Raw genomic sequence first — 16,361 nt, forward strand, 5'->3', positions numbered from 1 at the left:
ACAGAATCCCTTCAGCTCTAGTGAAGCACATATTTGGACTAGATAGTAATAGCAAATCTGGAAGGGTTTTTTTAAAGCCTTGATAGACAGATGAGAATAGTGAGAGAGTGTTTGTTTGTTTCCCCAAATTCACAAAGTTAACTATTAGTAATTTCAGAACCAGAATCAAGAGCCCCTGACTCGTCCACACTCTTCCCTGCTCCTGACCCTGCCTCACCGCTGCTGCTCTACAACTTGGTACTTAATTCCATAGGCGCTTCCACCATTATGAAGAACCCAAATTCTGAAAACTGAAGAGCAAAATGAACTGTCTTACACTCAATTTGGAAGTTAAGTAATGCCACTGCTAAAAATTGCCCCTCCTGCTTACTCTTGTATTTTCTACTGGAGCATAACAGAATTTTAAGTAGTTTCTGCTCAGGGAATGGCTTCTACAGGGGCAGGAGGAGAATAAAAACAGTTAATGTGCAGTCATTAGGGATGAAAAGGAAGTAGATTCTACCACTATTTATAAAGCACTGTGCTCTATGATGTAATCATTTACCATATTTTTTATAATAGTTCCATAAAGGATCAAGATATGATTAGAAGCTTTTCAGCATTCCAGTTTTAATTATGAAATACTTTGAATATGTAGATATATCAACACACATAATACACTTTGATCACACAATTTGATATCAGTAATTTAAAAGATTTGCTTCAGATTTCTATGCCAAATATGCACATATGTCTTTATAGAGAGAGCTAATTGTACTATTTCATTAAAGTTGACATATTCTATCCAAATAATGTTTTTTACTATTATTACATCTGAATGTGTCCATAAAATGTTACAATTGTCTAAAATGTTTCCAAAAATACTATCAGACTTGATTTACCCTTTCATATTTAATTAACATATTTTTGAGATGTATCCTTGTTAATAAAAGTAGTTCTAACTGCTACACTGCTTTCCATTAATATATGAACTACTACAGTATATGTATCTGAAGTTTTGCCAAATGCCTCTAATTAGGTTGTAGAAGACACTGTCTCCTGTAGGACAAAAGTCAGATAGGCTTACAACAAATATAAAAGAATTGGGTTTCCTATATTCAGGATTCCTCTCCTATGACACAGGACACTGAATGTGCAGGTGTCATCTAGCCCTCTTCATGATGCCCTGTGGCAATTGGAAAATTAGAGTTCTTGTTTGTTCTGTTTGTTGAAATTCAATCTATGACCATTTTCTTCATCAGGAGAGGGTAGAAGTAGCTCATCTGCAGTGGGGCTTTCTCTTTGGAATATTTTATTGCCTAAATTGTGGGAATTACTTTTTAGAAGAGATTGGGATTTACTTCTGCCAGATACATTTGGGTATAAATAGTATACCCAAATGTAACATTAATGTTAACTTTGTGGCTTGGAGATACCAAACCAGAAATGTATATTCAAACTTCAAACCTATGCTAAGTGAAAGCCCAAGATTTTTATTTTTCAAGTTATATTTTATTGACCTGGCCCAGAACCCCCACAGAAATCAGTTTATTTTCATTTCTTGCATCTGTGAATATGTACGAGGTATGACAAGTTTGCAAACTCATCCTAGACAAAGTGCTACATACCTCATTTCTGAATATTACTAAAGTCACCTTCGAAGTACTCCCCTTGGGTGCAGCTATGCACCGACACCAGCGCCTAATCCAACCTTTAAAGCAATTTGGGAACTCTTTTTCTGGAATGGTCATCAGAGCTATCGTCATATTACCCTTGATGTCCTGAATGTCACCAACATGTCTTCCTTTCAATATTTCCTTTATCTTCGGGTAAAGAAAGAAGCCATTGGGGGCCAGATCAGATGAGTAGGGAGGGTGTTTCAATACAGTTATTTGTTTATTGGCTATAAACTCCCTCACAGACAGTGCCGTGTGAGCTGGTGCATCGTCATGATTATTTCCGAAAAGTCCAGGTTATCGCCATAAATTATTGGCGAAAAGTTCAGGTTACCTAACATTTTCATGCAGCCTTTTCAGCACTTTCAAGTAGTGAATTGGTTAACTGTTTGTCCAGTTGGTACAAATTCATAATGAATAATCCCTCTGATATCAAAAAAGGTTAGCAACATCATTGCAACAGGTTCGCCAACTTAATTGTCAGACCCTGTATGTCTCCTGGTGAAGTCCTTCAGTGACTGAGCAAACTTTGAAGGATCTAAGGTTTTGCAGAGTCTCAGTTACAGTTTCTCACTTCAGAAAGGAATGAGAACTGTCATAAGGTGAGCACAGAAATCCAGTCCCCAAGCAAAAGTAGCAGCAGCTCAATATTTAGTCTTCAACTATTTTGGTCCCACCTTCAGTTTAGGCACATGGAGATTCATTTTGAATGACTTTAAAGGGTTGTTAAACATATGACTTCCCAATTTCCAAAGAATTTAACATTTGATTTTCCCAGTTTCCAAAGAGTTTATTGTTCACAGTCACGATTACTTAAGAATTTTAGCATGTAAAACAGATATTCAAATATTGTTTTAAAATTCGTCAATAATGCAATAATGAACTACTTTACCTTTTTTTCCCTCTGAGAAGAAACAAAAACGACACCTCTATTTCCTTATTAGCCTGAAGGAATTACCTTTAAAACCTATAATTTCATTAAGCCACAAAAACTGATTCTATCTATGTATCTGCCTTTATTTCATTTTAACCAGTGACTATAGAGTAAAAAAGCTAGAAAGAATTTATTATACTAATTTTTCATAATGACAAATTTTATTTAGAAAAGTAACAACACTCTTACTCTGGTGCGTGAGTGGACCTTAAAGTATGATTTGTTATAGAAACCATTTATTATAATGCCATTTACCATATTAGAATTTGCCCTGTAAGTCATTAACATTCTTTCCCTTACAAGTCAATCTTCAACTACCTCGTGATAATATAACGTAGCATATTTTAACTTCAATAAAAAGTAACAATTAAGAATATATTGTGTCAATATAAGATTTTCTTATAATGTTGCTTATAAATTTTTAATATAATAAACATAATAGAGATTTACCAGTGAGGACTTTGTAGTTTTTGAATCTTCAGAGTTTGTCCTCTCTTGCAGATCGCTAAATTCGACAAATTCATCAATGTCTTGAGATAATGTCTCCTTAATGTAAGGTGTTTCTAAATCAACACTTGGCAAAGAACCCTTGCTCGTAAGTGATATGCAGGAATCATCAGACTTTTGATTACTTTCCATATCTATACATTTCTCTTTGAAATGTCTTTCAAAAGAGCTGCTTTCTCCTAATTTTTCAACAGCAGGAGAATAAACCTCAGATTCCACAATGTTGTCGTATTTTACGTTTGAAGTCCCTGCTGTTGAAAACACACATTTATAAAAGTTAAATAAGTAAATTTAAACAAACAAATTGATTAATCTGTTGACAAACCAAATGTTCTGTGGTGTAAATAAACACTATATTATCAACATTTCTTTAGTGATTTCTCAGGGCTAAAATACTTTCACTACGCTTATGTTCAGAAATGATAATCATAATTTACGTATGCATTTAAACCTTAATGAGCTATGCTAATGGAAGGAGGAATGATTTTATTTCGTAATGAAATTTTAAAATCTATGTACATTTTTATTTAGCCTTTGGTTCAATTCCCACTTTCCTACATCCTCTCCCACTCAAGTTTTACAACAGCAATTTATGAGAAATAATGCGGAGGGAACCTGATTTCCACATGTTGCCTCTTTTTGTTGGCATGCCTACTGTTGAGGAGAGGGTCAAGGGAAATCTGCCAGATAAAATAGTAACAGATAGGGACACACACAATGATTAAGCTGGGACACCTGACTCTGAAGAGCTATAAAATAAGTAAGGTTATATTGGTCACCACCTCACTAAGTCTGCCTTTAATAAATCCCTTGGTTTAAGTCACTGGTCTCAACCTGGCTACACAATGGAATCATTGAACATAACTCTTTAAAATTGTCAGTGTATGGGCCAGACCCCAAACCAGATGCTGGGGGGAGGGACTCAAGCACTATGTGTAATTGCTGTTTGTTTGTTTGTTTGTTTGTTTCCCTCCACCAATTTCTCCAGGTGATTATAATGTACAGCTAGGGATGTGAAACATTGGTCTAGATTTTCTGAAGAAAAAAATTATTTAACAATTTTTGTATCACATTGATTTCCTTTTAAATAAAAATGTATACAAGTATACCATTATCCAGATTAAATACAGATTCATCTGATAATCCCTTATTCGCTTTCCAATATAAATAGCTTATCTCTATAAATAGACTATGTAAAATAGTAGAGTCTATGACTAAAATAATCTCCAGTAATGTAAATTCTGCTTTGCAGCCCAAAGGACTTACTTGTCGCAATCAAATGTTCATACAGCCTGGCAATTACACACAGTATTGAGAACTTCCACTTCCAACAACTATCACCTCTCAAATTGCACAAGTACTATGAGAAACACAATAGCATCCATGTCATCGAAATACTTTTATAAGAAAAACTTTATTAAGGCTCTTTAATATAGGGAAACTTCCACAATAATGCTGTGCTTTCTTTCTAAATGTCAATAGAAATTACCTGAATTTTTTGATTGGCACAAATAGATACAATTTTTTATACATAAATGTTCACAACTAACCTCTACAATATTTTTTCAAGGTTGCAAAATTCCATTAGGATCTATCACTGTTGAAAAGGTGACAAAACTGCCTTTTAATAATGTTTCAAGTGCGATGTAGAAAGTACAGGTATGATTTAATCTATTCATTGGAAGTCCTGTTAAGTTATAAAAATTAGATGTCTTGGTTCAACATTCAAAAATCAATCTAATCTGTCAAATCAATATGCTAAAGAAGAAAAATCACAGGGTCATATCAATAGATGCAGAAAAAGCATGACAAATTCCAACACCCATTTAAGACAAAAACTCTCAGAGAACTAGAAATAAAGGGACCTTCCTCAATTTGATAAGACTATTAGCAACAACAACAAACAACATATATTTCACATCATACTTCACAACGAGAAACTAGAAACTTTTCCCCTAAGATCAGGAACAAGGATAGGACGTCCCCTCTTACCACTCTTTTTCAACACCAAGCTAGAAGGTCTAACTAATGCAATAAAACAAGAAAAGAAAATTTTAAAGTATACAGATTGAGAAAAAAGAATTAAATCTGATTTTGTTCACAGATGACAGGATTGTCTACGTACAAAATCCAAAAGAATCGGGAAAAAAAAAATCCCATGTGGGTATATTTTTCAGCCAGTTTTCTTCTGAGTACCAAATTTTTTGGGTTTAAAATGAACAACATAATAGGCAAAAATTTTACATGCTGCATTACCTATTGTTTTTATTAAATTGCTAACGTTTTTTGTTAATAACATTAAACAACAAGAAAAAAGTTACCTTTTGAGTTATCTTCACAATAAGAAGAGCTGCTGCTCAGATGAAGATGTAAGAAATCTGCTTTTCCCTTAGTGAAAACATTATGTTGATAGATGTAATTTTCACACAGAAAAGTATTCTGATAATCATGAAACGTGTAACTTTCAGGTTTATGGACAAGTAAAAGAAAAGAGTTGAAAGAAATATGTTAAAAAGTCAAAAGTCCCACCTTATTAAAACAAGTATAGTAAAAGCTTAAGTTGGAATAGGGATATTCACATTAATATTTGTTTTAATATTGCTATGTACACATTCTAAACTACATGTAACTAAATAGTATTATTAATGTAAAGGAAATGGGTAACTGGATCAAATCTGATTAAACTACAAAATTTCAGTTGAAAGTTTCTTTTTAAAAATATTCTGAACTAAATTTGTTTCCATATATTCTTTCTTCCCCAAATCAATTTGTGGTATTCGTGTTTCATTTTTAAATGATGATTACTATATACAAGCACAGTTACAAACATTTTCTAGGAATTGAATAACATATTTAATAATACCTATATAGGTAAGCTCTATGTAGTAGCATCATAAAAACTCATGGATTATGCTTAACCAAAAATGCCATCTTGTATCATTTATAATTCTTTATGATCTTTCTTAGAAAATTAAAAGCTCTATGGGGCCCTCCAAACCAAAGATGCAAAACTATTGCCAAACTGTGATCAGTAACTTTCTGTGCCTTCTCTAATATCACATATGGAGGTCAAAGCAAAGATTTGTGGTAAGATCTATAAAAGAATCAGATTAGCGAGCAGAAATGCCATACATTTCCTTAGGGATATAGTAGTGGATATGAACCTCTTCTCTGCTGACTGGACGGTTGTCTCCTGCCTTCCGTCAAAATGACAAATGTCAGAAGACATTTGCGGCTGGTATGTAGGGTCTACGTGTCCAAACATGGGCTTTTCAGATCTGAGAACATTACTTAGGCCCATCACTGTTCTCAAATGCTGGCAGGGGCCTAACTCGATCTGAACATGTATGTATAAACAAATAATTGGTATAAAGGCTACTTAATAGGAACTTTATTCCGCTGTTTAGCCAATTTAATACTTTGTAGTCAAAACACTAAAATCTTAGCTAAAGTTTCAACAGCAAAGGCAACTTGGAGTAATTTTTAACATTACTAACAAATACAGCTAGATATTATTTTTCATTTGGAAATGACAAAATTCTACAAAAAGGTTGCAGAGTGAACCATTATAATTCATTTATTTAATTTATCACACAGTAAAATCTACCTAGGAAGTAACCAATAGTTTGGAAGCTCTTTTTGTCTCTCAAACTAATCATTAATATACTTATTTTATCTAGTATTCACAGCAAACTAAAGTGAGAAAAATTCAAAGAGTATCTTTGGAGAAAAGAAGACAGATCATATGAAATGTATCAGCCTTGGTCAGCCATTTCAAGTAATAACAATTCCTAAATTCAGAAGCATCTATTAAATAACGCAGATATTAGGTTAAGAGTATAAACATATCATTATGGACAGTTTTCTAATTATTGAAGGTTGACAAATATTAGTATTGTACACAAATTTAAACATAGTTTTAGTAAAATATACTGTGATATTAAAGTCAATTGTTTTTACATCATGAATTTCTCATTTAAGAGGTGGTTGATTTTTTAATAAGTAGTGAAATGAATTAGAAAGAGCTTACCTTTGTTGACTGTCTGCATCAGCTAACTCAACTTTGTAAGGCACGACATTTCCTGGTTCTTCAAATTCCACATCATGAGTCTTATTAAATGCATGTTACATAATATTAGTATGTTTAATAAATGTGATATATATTAACCAGCTAACTTATGAGTAAGATTCAGAAAATTTTCTTTCTACAAATAATGTCATGAGCTCTCTGAATATACATCATAAAACATGAGTTCTAGGAGAACCCAACAAATTCAACAGATATTTGTTGAAAGCATTTGCTCTTTCAGTTATTTTATCACTACTATCACACCCAGAACCAACAATAGCAACTTATGTTTATTATTTTGTAACTACTAAGTGCCAAGTAGATTAGTGACAAAGATGTTTTTAGTTCTCTGGCTAGCATATTATAAACTTAGTCTATGCATCAACAATTTAAGAACAAGCGTATACACCTATAGTATATGCATGCGTATGTGTATTTATTTGTTCAATAGCTTAAATTTATTCAGAAGAAAATGTTACTTGGTATTAATAGCAAAAGCTATTAACCTAAAGAAGAAATTAGTATTTAAAGAGGTACTTCCCAGATTCTAGTATTTTTGTTTGACCATCACAGTAATATAAAGATTGAGGATAAGTGGTATGTATATTCAGCTAGTAGATGACTAGAAAGTCAGAAATACACTGAGTTTGTCACAACTTAAACTTTCAGCTCGGAGCTCAAGCTCTGACTGGCTCTAGCTTTAGCTGATTCTACTTATTGTATTCTGGAGGTCTGTATTCAAGTTATTATTATACTAAATCCCTTAAATTCACACTATGTTTCCTTTAAATTAAAATAATATTAAATGACATTCAAAAATCAAATGTATAAAAATTTTATTAAATAGATACCATAGGAGACTAATCTTTGTTTAAAAGCCTGATAACATAGACAACTAAATAAACACTAAACTGTATTTCTATAGGTTAAAAGAGTCAAATGTCTTTTCATCTCCCATAATACATGCTTCAAAAAAAAAAAAATGACATGATATCAATTCAGAAATTTACTGCTACATTACAATAATACTGTTTATTACTATCAGTATCTTTAATTTAAACACTTGTAAGTTTCCTATTAAATGTATGATGGCAGAGGGGTAGTAGACTTGGGGGGTTTATCACTTTGTGAGGGGTATAAATGTCTAATCATTATGTTGTTTAGTACACCAGAAACTGAAAAAAAATAAATAAATAAAACTATTTTGAATTATGAAAGAAATCTTATTCAAAATAATACATAGTTGTAACTATATATTATAAATTTTCTATTTGTTAAAACAATTTGAGTGGTCATTATGCACTTACATCATCCAGTTCAACTATTTTTAGAGATGGTTCAGGTTTCTCTGTGCTTAATTCTTCTACTGGCAGAAAAAGAGCTGGGTGTTGTACTTTGGTCTCCTCAACTAGAAAATAAAATTAGAAAATAATTTCACCAAAGAATATAACTTACCTAATAATTTCCTATCTTCAAATAAATAGCCAACAATAAAATAATAATGTCCTCTTTTGCACCCAAACAAATGTATAAATGCTATCAATTTCCCTAGTTCAAGTAAAATACACATTTTCTTAACATTGAATTTTTAGATAAAACTATTTAAATTAAGGCACAATAAATCTAGAAAAGGGGAAGAAGTGTGTGTATGATATTGATCTGGAGATACAAGATGCATAGTCCAATTGATAATGATACAGTAAAGATAACAAAAAGAAGATGTTGGTTAATTTTTGGTGTATATAATTTGAAATCATAAATTTGAAAATATCTAATCAAGGCTGAACTAACCATTACTAACTTCATCATTTTCATGCTGAGAACATGGTGACTCACTAGCAGTTGTACACTGAGGTATGAATATATCTGGTAGGATGTTTCGAAGTTGCTCCTGTGGTGTTCTACAAAACAAGAAAGAATCAATTAAAAGACTAACACACATTATCTAAAACTTCCCAGACAAGATCTTGATTTATGTCACAAATAGGTAACTCTACAAAATTAATAATAAAACCATAGCTGTACCTCTAATTCATGGAAGAAAAGTATGATTACATAACAGAATCTTAACCTACTTAAACAATTGTGTAAATCAAATTAACATCACACAGACTTTTAAATTGCATATCCCACTGTTGTTGTTTTTTTCATTTAGGATGAAAAATGAAGTTATGATAGAAGTTAGTGTTTTTGCAAAAGACATACAAAGTCCATTAAACATAGCACACTATTTAGAAAGCAAATTTATGAATGTGCGTTTTGTCTCACAGCTTTGGCATTATCTAAGGGAGCATGAAGACATTTTTTTAAACTTCCGACAAGCCAGTAGGGTGATAATATAGGCTCCCATGATATGAATGTAACTGTGGTATCTATCACCCAGTTAACAATGAACTTTAATATGGCCCATCTCATATGGAAGGCAATGAAGCAGAGGGATTCTCAGAGGCCAAGACTGTTCCTCCAGTTCTAGAGGGTATTCCCAAATCACTGGGGAGATGGTCACTTTTTAACCATAAATAAAAGTGTTTTATTAAATAAATACTATAATAAATAAAGAAGAGCTATAGCTCTTCTAAATCATGCAAGCTCACGAGGTCCCCATATGAAAAGCAGGGCCTTCTAAATGATACTAGTAACTAACATCAATAAAAAACTTAAAATATACCAGGCTCTGTTCTAATTTGGGGCATTAAATCTTAATAGTTGCATTAAATAGGAATCGGTATTAATTTTATAGATGAGGAAATTGAAGCACAAAGTTAATCAACTATTTCAAAGTCATTCAGGTAGTAAATGCAGAAGAAGAATTTGAACCCAAGGTGTCTCTCCCCAAGTCCATGTTTATGCCATTACTCTATATTGCCTCTCGCAATTTGTAAAGGTACTAAACATTTGATACTGTCCTAGCAATCTATGGCTATGTGTATTTTCCCAGTATATGCAATGTATATATCGGAACACTCCAAAATATTTATATTTTATTCATCTTTGTGCCTTACCAAATTGGATAAGGATGCCATCTTACATTCCATAATTTAATTAAGTGATGGAAAATATTGAAGAGTAAATACCAAAGACAAATTGGCACCTGATAACCAGGAATCTCTTTCCAGTTTAATAGGGATATACTGTACTAAAAATCAATCATAGATACACATAAACGTACTACCGTGTTTCCCCAAAAATAAGACCTAGCCGACAATCAGCCCTAATGCATCTTTTGGAGCAAAATTTAATATAAGATCCGGTATTATATTATATTATATTATATTATATTATATTATATTATATTATTAGTATAGTATAGTACAAGACCCAGTCTTATAGTAAAATAAGACCAGGTCTTACATTAATTTTTGCTCCAAAAGATGCATTAGAGCTGATTGTCCGACTAGATCTTATTTTGGGGGAGACAGGTTATCATACAAATACTTTTCATGAAGTGAAAACTTACCTAATTTGATGAGTAAAGTCCTGAATCAAAGACTTATAGAGTTTAGAAAATAAAGTATTAGAGCTAAAGGAGCCCTATAAATTATCTATTGTAAACTCAATATTTTGCCAATGAGAAAATGTGGATCAAGAGATTTAAGGGATTTGTCCATTGACAAACAACTAATTAGTCAATAAACTAAGTCTTCATTCTGGATATTGGGAGCTCGGCATCAATGCTTTGTTAAAAAATCATGCCACATAAATAAAGGATGAGATACCTTTTAGAATAGTGTTACCTCACCAGATTTTCATCAAATTTTAAATAAACATTTAGAACATTTCATTGAGGAAACTTGTTATAGTGGTTATAAAAATATTCTATGAATCAGTGTTAGGCTGTTTGCATCAGAATCACCAGGGAAGATATTTTTTGAAAAGCCAATCCATCCTTTAATAAGCTGATTTTTACATCTGTCTGGTGCTGGGTTGAAAAATCAGTATTCTAAAAACTTGCCCCGGGTGCTTCTGATGATCAGCTAGAACTGGGAATTAAATGTAATGAAATAGTAGGAAAATTAGAGTGGGAATACCAACTAATTGCTAATATTCACCTTAAAGTATTCAGTATCCAAATTGTATGCTCTCTTTCACAAAACTTTCCTAGCATTTAATAGATCTACTGGAGATATTAAGATGGCTATTCAGATCTATCAATACTTATGTGTTGGTTGCATGTAAAATACGAAAAATGTTACTATATCCAAATCAGAAAAGAAACATAAAAACAAAACAAAATACAACATATATTTGCAAGCCTATTATAAAACATGACAATTATAGTAAAAAATAAAGTCTTAACCCTAACCAATGTTGTCAACATAGGAAAGTTTTCAGAAGCACAGCATCACAAATGTTGTAATTGATTTACAACCACAAACTTGTAAATTGCAAATGGATTGCCCTACACCAGCACCTATAATTAAAACATAAAGAATTAAGTCCAAAAACGATTACTGTTAAAAAATAACTGTGTAAATAAGATCCTGGAGAATATGTTCAATAACCATTATCCTAAGGAAATTTGCCAACATTAAGAATTCAGTGTAGCTCAGGACTTCATGGGCTCACGACTAAAGCCTTTTGTATGTGTCCAAGCACAAATGATGGTGATCATTTAATAACAAAATTGTGCTTCTTTGATGGCATAAGAAACTCAATGTGAAAGATGTGGAAAGGTAGCCACCAAAAAAGCTAAGTGACCTTGAGATTACTTTTATGTATTAATTCCTAAATTAGAAAGAGGTCATAACAGGTACATACTACTGAGTTTCACATCTGAAGGGCTGTTAAGGGCATCGTATTTTAAACGAGATATAGACAACATAAACAGTAGTTACATAGGAACAACCAGAATAGAATATGAATGAACTCAAAACCCTGCCACATAAACTAAGTGGTATACAACTACACACCTATTAAAATGACTATCAAAAGAAAAAGGAAAAAAAAAAATGAAAATACCAGGCAATGACAAGAATGGAAAACAACTGGAACTCTCATAGACTGCAGGAAGGAATGCAAAACTATACAGTCCCTTTGGAATACATTTTGGCAGTTTCTCATAAAGATAAACATACATTCACCATACAACATAACCATCCCATTCCGAGGTTTTTATTTACCCAGGGAATTAAAAACTTATATTCAAATAAAAACCTATATGCAAATATTTATAACAGATTTAGTCATAATTACAAAAAACTAAAAATCGGCAGGATAGTCTTCAACAGATGAAAAGATAAACTGTACATTACGATGATAAAATGCTACTCTACAATAAAAATGAACGGATTTTGATTCATTCAAGAATATGCATGTGGGTAGCCAGTTAGCTGAGCTGGTTAGAGCGTGGTGCTGATGACATCAAGGTTGCCAGTTCGATTCCTGCATGGGCCACTGTGAGCTCTGACCTCCTTGGGGGGGGGGGGAACATATATATATACATATATATATATATATATATATATATATATATATATATATATATACATATATATATATATACATAAATGCATTTAGCTAAATGAAGGACAAAAACAGCTACATATTGTATGATTTCATGTACATGACATTCAGAAAAAGACAAATGTATAGGATAGAAACAGACCAATGATTGCCATGGGTTGGGAAGAAGCATTGACCACAGTGAGGAAGTACGAAGGAATTGTAGGATGAAGGATCTGTGATGTTTGGTACTATGGTAACCATGACTCTAGATATTCATAAAAACCTATGGAACTGTACACAAGTTTATGCTAGTGAAATTTTCTTAAAATACTCAATGAATGATAGAACCATTCTAAAGGAGATGGGAAAGAAATCAGTGTCGTGGCCTAAGCAAATTTGGAAAACAAGGTTTTGACTGGATACAGTAGGCTAAAGATAAAAAGTGCTGTACACAAACAATGTACTCTAGTTGGTAAATTTGTTTCTCACAGTGATACTACTTAGTAACTCAGAAACTACTATATATATATATATATATATATATATATATATATATATATATATATAACTAAAGTTAACAAAATAATAACTATATCATAGATGATGAGAGCCAGGATTCTCACTGTAGATGAAAGAAACTACACATAAGAAAAGGGAGAATGTTAATGAACTGCATGATGCTGGTTTGGAGTTGAAGGTATGAGTGTGAACTAATGTTTACTTTAATAGACATCCAGGTAGATAGGCACAGAACTAAATCATATATCATATATATATATATATATATATATATATATATATATATATATATACTTTTTTTTTTCATAGATGTTCTGAGAAGATCCAGGATCTGTAACACCTGAGTAGCAATGAGCACAGTTGGAGTCCAGATCTTGGTTACTGATTACCATTCTCCAAGAAAGGAATCATGATTCCTAGGAGGAATGATTCTTGGGCTAGGACAGGGAAATTCCTCTTGGGTGGCATAAAAACGAGCGGTTTTCAAACCAAACTAACCAACAAGCAAAAAAGAAAAAGGAAGGAAGGAAGGAAGGAAGGAAGGAAGGAAGGAAGGAAGGAAGGAAGGAAGGAAGGAAGGAAGGAAGGAAGGAAGAGAACATGTTGAAAAAAGAGAGGGGTCAACCTGAAAGAGCTCTCAGTGGTCAAAACAGAAACTATTTGAGTCACAAAATAAATAAAAATGGTTTTGTATATTAATCCAAAAAATGAATATTCATGAGCCCATATAAGAAAACAAATGAATAAATGGAAATTCTTCCTTGAAGAACTTGAATTAATAAATACAGAAGGAATGAAGGAAATAGAAAATTATTAATAAAGCAGCAGAGTAATAGCTGCTGCAGGCAAAACCCACTGATAAATGCTAAAATTAGTAGACGCTAATGTAAAGAAAAACAGGATTTTTCATCATCTCAAAGAATCTTCCCTAAAACATGTATTAATTACTATGATGTGAATGTTTGTGTCCCCCCAAAATCCATGGGTTGAACTATTAACACCTAGTGTGATGGTACTAAGAGGTGGGGCTTTGGGGAGGTAACTATGTCATGAAAGCAGAACTCTCATGTGGGGCTAGTATTCTTATATAAGAAGCCTGCCATGTGGGGCATAGTGGAAAAATGGCCACCTGTGAACCAGAAAAAGTGGCTGCCGCCAGACTAAATTTGCCAGTTTCTTGATCTTGGACTTTCCAACCACTAGAACTCTGAGTAATAAATGCATGTTGTTTATAAGCTACCCAGTCTGTGGTATTCTGTGATAATATCCCAAATGGACAAGGACAGAAATTGGTACCAGAAGTATGGTACTGCTGAAACAAATACCTAAAAGTGAGGAAGCAGCTTTGGAACTTGGTAATAAGTAGAAGAGGTTTGAAGTCCATGCTAGAAAAAGGCTACATTGCTAAATGGACCTTTAAAGACAATTCTGGTGAGGGCCCAGAAAGACGAGACCTGTAGAAAAAGCCTCAATCTTCTTAGAAAATACCTAAGTAATCCTGAATAGACTGTCTGGAAATATGGATGGTAAATGCCATTCTGACGAGGTCTCAGATGGAAATGAGGAACATGTTATTAGACAATAGAGGAAAGGCAATCTTTGTTAATAAATTGGCAAAGAACTTGGCAGAATAGTGTTTCTGTCCTGGTGTTTTGTGGAAGGTAGAATTTGTGAGTGTTGAAATTACATATATGGCTGAGACAATTTTTAAGCAAAGTGTTGAGGAAGAGTTCTGGTTTCTCTTTACTGCTCATAGTAAAATGTAAGAAGAGAGAAACTACTTAAAGACATAATTACTAATCAAAAGAGAATCATACTTTAAAATTTGGAACATTCTCAACCTATTCATATTGAAAAAAATGAGAGAGCCTATCCAGGAAGTATATGGCCAAAGGATCACCTGATAGGGCGGTTAGTCAGCCATCTAAACAAAAGCCAGGACCTATTGTTCAAGACAGTGGAAGACTGACCCCATAGGCAATTCAGAAGTCATTAGGACTGCCTTCCCATCACTGACCTCCAGGCCACTGCAGAGAGCACTCACTAGGACAATGCCCAGGGAGACTGTGAGAAGAAGGCTGTCCCTGTGACCTCAGACTGGAAGAGCAACACAATTCCAACACAGGGGAGTAATAGGCATGCGACCCAGCACAGAGCCACCATAGGAATGGGGCAGAGCCACCCAGAGCCTTGGGGACCCAACCCCTGCCCAGCAAAACTACGGGGGCAGGGATGTAACCTCAGTGCGTCCAGAAGGTGAGACCCCTGCTCTAGTGTGCCGAGAAGGTGTGACCTCCATCCTAGTGGGTCTGGAGGGCAGAGCACTGACAAAGAGGATCATTCTCAAGGTTTAAGAGCTAATACAATTTGCCTTGTTAGGTTTCAGACTGGCTTGGGACCTGTTATTTCTTTCTTCTTTCCTACTTCTCCCTTTTAGAATGGGAATATGTACCCTATGCCCATGCCACCATTGTATTTTGAAAACACATTCCATGTTTGATTTCACAAGTTCACAGAATTTGCCTCAGAATTAGTTATTTAGTTATACATTGAGTCTCACGCATATCTGATTTAGATGATACTTATGTAAGAATTTAGACTTCAGACTTTTAAGTTGATGCTGGAATGAGGTAAGACTTTGGGGGATATTTAGATAGAATGAACATATCTTGCATGTGGGTAGGACATGACCTTGGGGGAGCCAGGGGCAGAAAGCTCTGTTCTGAATGTTTGTGTTCCCATAAAATTCATGTTGAAATCCTAACCCACAATGTGATGGTATTAGGAGGTAGGGGGCCTGTGGGAGGTGATTATATCATGAACATAGAGTCCTCATGAATGGGATTAGGGCCCTTATAAAAATGAGACCCAAGAAAGACCTCTTTGCCCCTTCCGCATGTGAGGACACAGTGAGAAGCTGACCATCTATGAACCAGGAAGCTGGTTCTCTCTAGACACTGAATCTGCTGGCACCTTTATCTTGACGTCCCAGCCTTAAGAACTGTGAAAAATAAATGTTGTTTATTAATACTTAATGTTAAACTTTTAACCAATGCATGAAATGGTGCATCTAATGATAATAGTCTTTGAATAAAATATATTTGAATACTATTAATAAAATTATAAAATTAAAAGTAATTAACTTAAAAGTAGGTTCTGAAAAGTATAGCCTCAAAAGTTTATGCTAATGTAAAAAATCTGAGAGCAATACCTTTTCAAAGTAACCTTTCAT

General features: G+C 33.5%; 1 protein-coding gene across 10 annotated transcripts in view; it reads right to left on the reverse strand.

Annotated features, from left to right (window-relative positions):
* ZBBX (zinc finger B-box domain containing) overlaps nucleotides 1-16,361 on the reverse strand; it is a 121,979-nt gene that overhangs the window by 23,306 nt on the left and 82,312 nt on the right. For 9 of the 10 annotated variants that reach the window (XM_088793827.1, XM_088793826.1, XM_088793823.1 and 6 more), the window contains 5 exons: nucleotides 8,957-9,066; nucleotides 8,473-8,573; nucleotides 7,127-7,206; nucleotides 5,418-5,557; nucleotides 3,040-3,347 (listed from right to left, as the gene is read on the reverse strand). In XM_088793827.1, the coding sequence (XP_088649953.1) occupies nucleotides 3,040-3,347; nucleotides 5,418-5,557; nucleotides 7,127-7,206; nucleotides 8,473-8,573; nucleotides 8,957-9,066 (739 nt within the window). The remainder of the gene's footprint in view (nucleotides 1-3,039; nucleotides 3,348-5,417; nucleotides 5,558-7,126; nucleotides 7,207-8,472; nucleotides 8,574-8,956; nucleotides 9,067-16,361) is intronic. The other variant, XM_088793830.1, reaches the window with a different exon arrangement.

The sequence above is a fragment of the Rhinolophus sinicus genome, chromosome 17, assembly GCF_057876585.1.
Source record: "Rhinolophus sinicus isolate RSI-liver-muscle chromosome 17, RSI-T2T, whole genome shotgun sequence".
Classification (NCBI taxonomy): Eukaryota; Metazoa; Chordata; class Mammalia; order Chiroptera; family Rhinolophidae; genus Rhinolophus; species Rhinolophus sinicus.